At 42.2% G+C, this 9,376-nt stretch overlaps 1 protein-coding gene across 1 annotated transcript in view; it reads left to right on the top strand.

The window, feature by feature from the left end:
* The window catches only part of LOC135215796 (protein farnesyltransferase/geranylgeranyltransferase type-1 subunit alpha-like), a 101,407-nt gene that overhangs the window by 53,969 nt on the left and 38,062 nt on the right, over nucleotides 1–9,376 (top strand). The window contains exon 4 of the mRNA XM_064250747.1: nucleotides 800–980. Within this exon, the coding sequence (XP_064106817.1) occupies nucleotides 800–980 (181 nt within the window). The remainder of the gene's footprint in view (nucleotides 1–799; nucleotides 981–9,376) is intronic.

The following is a 9,376-nucleotide window of genomic DNA, read 5'->3' as shown; positions in this document are numbered from 1 at the left end:
TGTAAAGCCATAATTGTTTTACGTCCCATCTGTACATATCTGTCCAGTTAATTTAGGTACCATGTACTTTAGCATTACCAGTTCTTGTAAATATTACTCTTAAGTCATAGTTTAAGCCATAGTTTAAGTAGTATATAAGTTTATTTTCTATATTAAGTTTAGACATTAAATTCAATTTCAATGAAAACCTTAGGTTTTTATTAACCTCCATTTATATACTGGTTTGATTTCTATTTGGCTTGGATGGAATTCTCTTTTATGTTTTCACCGGCAGACACAGGTCGAATGCAGAAAAGGGATTTTGATGAAGGAAAAATCTATTTCTGGGGGAAGACCTGTGTCGCCCGGTGAACCCAGCCCTTTTTCTCTTTCGCCTTATTTTCCCCCACCCTTGGCCAATCCAAGCCTGGAGGTATATTCCAGGAATGAGCTAGCAGCGTGGGTATTAGTAGTAGTAGCAAGTGGAGGGTGAGGCGGGGGACGCTCGGAACGGCTCCCACCGCAAAGGGATTTTGAAGAGGGAATCTTCTAAGTGGCAGAGGATCTGTGAATAGTAGCTTCCACTTCGTTCCTTTACTTATACCAACATCCTTCGGGGTGCTCGCGCATACCATGTAAGCTTTTTCTCTGGTATATAACAGGTCTTCCCCCAGAAATAGATTTCCTTCGTCAAAATCCCTTTTTGGTGTGTAAGACTTTTAGATGGCAATTTTGTACAGGCTTAAAAGAACAATATAATGTAATTATATCTTATTCTTGGACGATCATATTTGAAATAATTGAAGTATTTTTTTTTCAGAGTTGTTCAGCATTATGATGGATATATAGGCAATGCTGGAAATTTAGAGAGTTGGTGCCAGGAGATGTATGATGGAGGTCAAAGATCTCGGTGCCTTTTGAGCTTCATGATTGATATGAAAGAAGATAAAATGGAAAAGGAGCAATCTGCTAGGGAAACCATCCTTAACGAGGCCCTGGAGGTAATGTATTACTACATAAAGCCTTCATGTCTTATGTGAGAGCTTATAGTTTTCAGTGACAAAAGAGTCTGGAAACTGAAATGATATACTGCTTGTTCATATTAAGGTTGTACTATTATGAGCATGTATTTTAATTTGAATGAGATTGCAATCCTCTTTCTCTACATGTTGCTTACAGCATATGCCTTAATTTTGAAGGCAACACCTCATGAAGGTTTCTTTGGTCATCATTGATTTTAATGCTGTCAATTGTTTTTCTCTTAATGTCTTTAAGCTGATATAAGGAGTCTCGAACATGTAATCTAGATAAGGCCAGGTTACAAAATCTACAGGTGTTCAAGGGCAACTCCGTACTCTTTCTCACCTTACCTTGTCAATACTGGATCACCAGAAACACTAAATATGTTTATAAACAACAGCTGTATTAAGGTAAAATTAATGGAAATGAAACGATTTCTTACCGAGTCATTACTATACAGTGGTACCTCGAGATACGAAATTAATCCGTTCCGAGGCGGCCTTTGTATCATGAGCTTTTCGTATCTTGGACTGCATTTTACTTGTAAAATGTCTAATCCGTTCCAAGCCCTCCAAAAACCCCCAGTAAATTTCATAATAAAGCTAAATTGACCTATAAACAATGAAATACTACAACAATTTGGACCATTCAATACCTAACTTAATAACGTACTGCTAATTACCTGTAAATAAAAGTATTAGTGTACATGGTATACAAAAAATACTGTACGTATGTAGTAAAATGTGGAAGCTTACCTTTCGAGTGAGGCTATCTCCGAAAGTGACGACAGAGGAGGAGGACAAACGGCAGATACGTACGCACGTACGTACACTTAACTTTACGAAACATAAAAAAATGTAAGGAAAACATACATAAACTAAAATTTACAAAACACAATTAACTTTACGAAACACATTAACAAAACTGTAACACTTAACTTTACAAAAAACTAAAATAAAATTTTTTTTTGTCTTTTTTTTTTATTTAAAAATTTTTGTTTTACTTTTTTATACTTTAAGTAGTTTTTTTTTTTATATACAAAATTTCAACTTCATCACCACTCAACTTGGTTCTTCCTTTTTGCTTACTCCTGCTAATACTAAAGGCCTCTTTAAAAAATAACTATCCAAGGAAGATTGCATCTGCCTACTTTTTACAATGTTCCTGAAACGACTCAGGCAAACGTCATTGAACTGCGCAAGCATACGACCTGTGTGAGCCTTTTCGGGGTGACTTTTTTTCTACAAATGATTGTACTTTATGAAAAGCGGCTAGAACATCCTTAATTTCTGCCGTTGTCATAGGGTTGTCCTCCTCCTCCTCGCCGCTGCTAGAGAACTCCTCTTGAACGACGTTATGTTGCATGGCCTCCAACTCCTTCAGGTCATCCGTCGTAAGCTCCTCTTGTTGCTCCTTGAGAAGGTCGTTGATGTTGTTCTCGTCAACGACCAGCCCCATGGACTTGCCGAGTGCAACGATCTCGTCAAGATCTGGTTGCAAAACAGATTCAGGATCGTCAACTGTTTCTGAATCTGCAGCACCAGCTTCGCCCACGTCGAATCCCACGAAGTCTGGGGCGGATACGGCATCAGGCCAGAGTTTCCTCCAAGAGGAATTCAAGGTCCGCCTCGAAACCTCCTGCCAAGCTTGGTCGATGAGTCGGATGCATATGATGATGTCGAAATGCCCCTTCCAAAATTCACGCAAGGTGAGGTTTGTGGTATCGGTGATGTCGAAACATCTCTTGAAAAGATGTTTCGTATACAGCTTCTTAAAGTTCGATATCACTTGCTGGTCCATGGGTTGGAGGAGAGGGGTGGTGTTAGGCAGAAGATAAAGAACCTTGATGAAGGAATACTCCGCTAGGATATCTTCCTCAAGGCCTGGAGGGTGGGGAGGGGCATTGTCCAACACCAGCAGACATTTCAGAGGGAGGCGCTTCTCTTCCAAGAATTTCTTCACTGTTGGGCCAAAACACAGATTTACCCACTCGGTGAACAAAAGCCTCGTTACACAGGCTTTCGCATTAGCCCTCCACATCACTGGAAGCTTCTCCTTCAGCACTTTGTGGGCCTTGAAGGCTCAAGGAGTCTCGGAAGGATAGACCAGTAGGGGCTTCACCTTGCAATCCCCACTGGCGTTTGAACAAAGTGCGAGCGTAAGCCTGTCTTTCATAGGCTTATGCCTGGGTAGCTTCTTCTCTTCCTGCGTGATGTACGTCCGACGAGGCATTTTTTTCCAAAAAAGGCCAGTCTCATCACTGTTGAAGACTTGCTGAGAACTGTAGGCTTCCTTGGTCACCATCTCGTCAACCGTCATTTTAAAGGCTTCGGCCGCTTTCGTGTCCGAGCTGGCAGCCCCCATGCCGCACCACCGAAAGGATACCAGTCTGTTTACGGAATTTCTCGAACCACCCATGTGAAGCCTTGAACTCTGGGGTTGGCGTTGATGTCCCTTCTCCTCCGTCATCTTCGGCCTGGGCAATCAAATCGCCGAAAATAGCGCTGGCCTTGTGGCAGATTGCCGTCTCCGTTATCGTATCGCCAGCGATTTCTTTGTCTTTTATCCAGACAAGAAGCAGCCATTCCATCTCATCGTGCACGTGGGTCCTCTTGCTGGACAAAATAGTGACGCCCTTGGAAGGTGTAGCTGCTTTGATGACATCCTTCTGCTTAAGGATGGTGCCTATTGTCGACGGATTTCGGCCGTATTCCTTGGCGATCACACTCAATCTCATACCAGCTTCATACTTCTTGATAATCTCCATCTTTGTCTCCAAAGAGAGCACTCTCTTCTTTCCGTGAATTTCAACTTTCTTGGGACCCATGACTACGTGTATACTGTACGTAATTTACGTATAAGTAGAGTAAAGTTCTCACACAACACGAAGTATGTATACTGCAACGAAATCACTAATGAATTTATGTTAATAAACAAAATCGTTAGAATGAACGAATACCGCATGCGTACGATAACGATGCTGGTACCAAGTGGCCGAGGCACGCTGCTACATAGTAAGATGCATGATGGGAAGGATGCTGACCAATAGGAGAGAAGGATCTCATGGCGGTGACTAGCATCAGGAACCAATGGGAGGGCAGGAGGATGGTGGCGAGTCTACTCAGTTGGCGGGGCGCGAGTTTCAAAATTGTTATCGGTGGTCTGGGCGAATCTCGGACTTTCCAGCAACAACCTTTTGTATCTTGAAAAATTTTCGTATGTAGAGCCGTAAAATTTTTCGTGTTAGCTTCCATATCTCTAGTTTTTCGTAAGTTGAGCCTTTCGTATCTCGAGGTACTACTGTATTATAATGTTATATCGTTATGTAAAATAAACAAAAACTGATCATCCGCCAAATGCATTTAAAGTGGCTAGGCTAATGTTTACATTCTCAGGTATAACTAAAAGAATAATTTTTTAATTGCTAAAAAAAACAGATTATTACTGGAAATATTTTTATTTTTGTGCATAAATGTATAATGAGTATACAAAGGTAAACTAACATACTTTATGTTAAAATAAAATTCCTCAAACTTGCTCAACAGCTGTTTCCCAATTTGTTTGTTTCTGTCGTACTTGAAATCGTTTATGTAAGTTCTTTGGTCAGTGGTCATTATGCAATATATGTAGTAAGTGGTGGTTAATTATAAGAGATAGTTATTAATTATTACAAAAGCCATAAATTTGGTAATCTTGTTTGAATGCCATGCATAGTAAAATCTTCCAGAAATTAAATTCACTCCACAAGTATAGCCTAGTACAGTTAATCTACTGAAAATTAAATTCAGTTGTGGCGGGATCACAAGCTAAAAAAACAAGCTGGCAAAATCCCCCCCACATAAACTTAACCAATCCAGCTGCCCAACTTACCCTGTCACACTTTCCTCTTTACACTACGGAATATGTAGGACAATTGACCTATCTACACTGAACAAAAAAACACAAACACATGTACTCACCCAACTGCAGATTCTCAGGGCTATGCTGTGCTGTCCCCTGGTCGAGGTTGCTGAGACATAAACAACAACAAAGACAGCAACCAAGAACCACAACACCACAACCCCACAACTCAACAACAACACAACAACCAAGGACCACAACCCAACAACACAACACCCAAAGACCACAACAACAATCAAGGAACACAAGCACAGCACAACAAACAACCAAGGAACAATCACAACCCAACAACAAACAAGGAATACAACCACAACAAAAGACCACTGCACAATCACCAACACAAAAACAACAACACAAAAAGGCAATACACACACACCCACTAACAACACTGAGGAATCACTACAGCTCACTAACAACAACCCTCAACAACTCACAACCACACCAAGGAACTACAACAGCCCCCCAACAACCAAAACAACTCACATATAACTCAACAGAAACTCACAAGCACAACAAATCCAACACAGGCACAACTCTAAGCAACTAATATCAAACCCAACAACAATTAGCAACAAACCAATAACACACTACTCAAATGACTTTCAATGCCCTCAACACTTTCCACAGACCGCTGCCAACACTACTGATCATCACCAGCTCTCGCCAAAGACTGACCAAAAACTCACTCCAAAACACAGAACTCTAAACTCCAACAGCAGACAACCCAGAACTCACCAACAGCCAATACAGTCGCTAACCATCCAACCACCAATTACTCTCTCTCTCTCTCTCTCACACACACAGACACACAGACGTTGTCAAATGGAACTCCATAACTCCTCCATACAGTCAGCCAGTCTAGACAATTATTATTTTTTACTTTTATCTATTTAACAATAGAATGCAATTACTGAGGAAAAGAGGTTAGCTTAATGTTATCTTAACTGTTGAAAAGACAACTCACTTGACACACAAAATATAAGATGGGTTGCATTGCATGATATGTAAGATCAAATGGTATATGAGTTTTTACTTATTTTGCCGTATCACATTGCCATATGTTTACATATTTAATCATTGGCTTGTAGCAAACCTGGAGCAGTCCAATCTGCTTCCCAGCCAGAGGATTCTTCATCGGGGTATGGTAATAGATATGGTAGTGTGGAGGGTTTTTCCATTGGACCAGAGATTGCAGAAGCCCAGGATGGTGGCTCACTCCTTCCTTGCTAGGTCGAGCAGCCAGCTCCTATAGTGGCAGGTTCTCCTCGGTATCATGACATCCCTAAAAAAGTTAGTCCCTCATGGGCGTTTCCACATTCGCTTTCTGCAGTAGAGACCGAAGGAGTTCTGGTTTCTGGCGGGAGATTCCCCACAGCAACAGATACCTCTATTGAGAGAGGTAATAGAGACCTACATTGGTGGTTGGACAACCAGAACTTTATGGTGGGTGTCCCTTTACACTCGCCTGCTCTGGATCTTCTCCTTTTCTCGGATGCTTCCACCGAAGGTTGAGGTGCTCATCTTGAAGAGCTCCTAGTCTTGGGTGTCTGGAGTGCAGAGGGCAAGCTTCTTCACATCAATGTGTTGGAGTTTATTACAGCTTTCCTGGGTCAGGGAGTTCCAAGAGAGGGTGGAAGGTCACTCAGCCGCTCTGATGTCAGACATTAGCACTGTGATGGCTTTTGTGATGAAGCAGGGGGCCTGGGGTCTCACCAGCTCCACTTGTTGACAGAGATGCAACAATGGGCAATCAACAACTCGGTAGAGCTCATGGCCAGATACATTCTGGGCAGAGGGAACGTAGTGGCCAACAAGCTAAGTCATCAGAGTCAAGTCCTGGCTACAGAGTGGTCCTTGCATCAGGACATAGCGAAAGGCTGTTTCACCTGTGGGGAAGACCCATGTTAGACCTCTTCGCCACCCACTTCAACAGGAAGCTGGAGGTCTACTTCTTGGTGGTCCCGGATCCTTTTGCCTTGGCAGAGGACACTCTTCAGCACCCTTAGGACAATCTAGAGGTGTACACCTTCCCTCCGTTCTGCTTGATCCATCAGGTCCTGAACAGAGTAATTAGTTCCAGGAATCTCAGGGTGACCTTAGTGGCTCCTCTTTGACCCCAGGCAGAGTGGTTCCTAGACCTTCTGTCTTTTCTGTTAGCAGTTCCAAGAGAGATTCCCCCTTGGCACAACCTTCCTTGCCAACCTCATATGGAGAGGTTCCACCAGTCAGTAATGTGTCTATCTCTTCATGGATGGAAACTATCAAGTATCTCATCTGAGTGAGAGGCTTTTCTCACAAGGCAACAGGTCAGATGTCCAGCTACCTCAGGAGGTCTTCATCAGCAGTTTACTAGAGCAAGTGGACCATCTACTGATTGATGTTATCAACGGGGTTTCTCTCCACTCGGAACTTCTGTTCAGCAAATAGCAGATTTTTTTATCTTTCAGCAGCGAGAAAGGTCTATCCTTCTCTGCTGTCAAAGGCTACAGGGCTGTCTTGGGGTTGGTCCTGTGCTTGAAAGGCATGGACATCTCTTCTTCATGGGAGATCTCAATGTTGTTCAGGAGCTTCGAGCAATCCTGTTCACCAAGAGAGCTCAAGCCTCCGAGGTGGGATCTTACTCTGGTCCTGAGTAGTCTCACTTGAGTTCTATTTGAGCTACTGCATCGACCGTCAGACAGGGATTTGACTCTAAAGACAGTTTTCCTGTTGGACTTGGCTTCCTTGAATAGAGCAGGAAAACCTCATGACCTGAGTTAAGATATTAAACACACTAAGGGTTGGGGTCTGTGGCCTTTGAATTTGTCCGGAAATTCGTGGCTAAGACTCAGAATCCTTCAGTACATGGTGACAGATTTGCCTCATTTTCAATTCCCTTCCTGAATGAGTTTGTAGGCAGCAATTTGCAGGAGGTTTTGCTTTGTCCCGTCGGACCTCTCCGTTGCTATCTAAAAAGGACTCTTCATCTAAGGCCTACTATGAAATTCAGAGAATTTGTCCCGGTGTTTTTCCGGAATAACTTTTTTTCTGTGCATGTGACAAAGATATTACGTAACCATAGTATACTTTACATCCCTACCTAATTTTCGGCAGCATTCTCTATTACATATATTAGAAAAACGTATATTCATAAGAGCAAAATAAATCAGCCGAAGCCAGTGGCGGAATGCTCCAATGTATGGGTTCAAATTTATATGTGACGTAAACATAAGATGACAACCGACTCCTCCCACAAGGTGATGATGACAAACAGCTGTCTCTGAAATTCTGAATGAATATCGTACCTTGTCAAGGCTTCAAGAATGGCAGCTTTGATAAGTCACTGTCCCCGTGGTTGCAGAACAGCTTTTGTGATTCGACTTGCACAATCGTTTAGAAGTGAGGAGGCCCGTGGCAAACCCTATGTAAGCTTGAACAGGTAAATGAATAATCGGGCCATTTTTCGGGTAACGAGTACATCCGGACATTCAAGGCTACCAAGTTTTTGTCATTTGTTGACTTCCATAAGGTGCAGAGAGATCATTATATATGCTCCATTTATTACAATGATCGTCACTGTCATATTAGGAAAAATATCAAAGGAGTTACGACGAATGCCAAAGTTTTCTCCACTTTGTTTTAATTGATTTTTAATTATATAATTTTTCAATGGAGAAATAGTAATAGAAAGTAATTTCTCAGATTACTTGTGGAAACCCTTTTCTTCCAAAATTCTAGCACTCGACCTCATGGCATAAATCTTAAGTACTACTACTACTACTACTACTACTACTACTACTACTACTACTACAAAATGTAAGCAAGGCGTTTTGGTTGTATTTCATTGTTGCCAGAGGTGGAGACTTTTTCCCAAATAGCCAGTTATCCATTGAGAAGGAGGCAAGTTAATGACGTCATAAGTTACATCATCATATTTTAGAAAGACATTCCTCTGAGTTTGCTGGCTATGTCTACAGGAAGTCGGTGTTACTCTTATAGTTACCAGAATTATGCAACTTTCAAATACAGAATACAGTCAAAAAAGGGATTTTGACGATGGAAAAATCTACTTCTGGGGGAGGACCTGTGTCGCCCGGTGAAAAATCCCTGTAGCTTATTTTTCAAGTATAAATAAACTCTAGATATACCACAGAAAAGCTAGCATGTTATGCTGAAGTTACTACCCTCAGCGCGAGCACCCCGAAGGGTGTCAGTATAAGTAAGGGCCGATGTGGAAACCACAATTCACAGGACCTCTGCCACTTAGAAGATTCTCTCTCCAAAATCCCCCTTCGCGGTGGGAGCTGTCACAACGAACCCCACCTCAATCTCCTCTCGCTACTACTACTAATACCCACGCGCTCCTTTCATTCCTGGAATAGCCTTTCAAGCTTGGATTGGCCAGGGTGGGGAAAGTAAAAAGGAAAAGGAAAGGGTTGGGTTCACCGGGCGACACAGGTCTTCCCCCAGAAATAGATTTTTCCTTTGTCAAAATCCC

The sequence above is a fragment of the Macrobrachium nipponense genome, chromosome 5 (genome assembly GCF_015104395.2).
Source record: "Macrobrachium nipponense isolate FS-2020 chromosome 5, ASM1510439v2, whole genome shotgun sequence".
NCBI lineage: Eukaryota > Metazoa > Arthropoda > Malacostraca > Decapoda > Palaemonidae > Macrobrachium > Macrobrachium nipponense.
The sequence above is the reverse complement of the archived record's forward strand: the minus strand, read 5'-3'. Positions and strand labels throughout refer to the sequence as shown.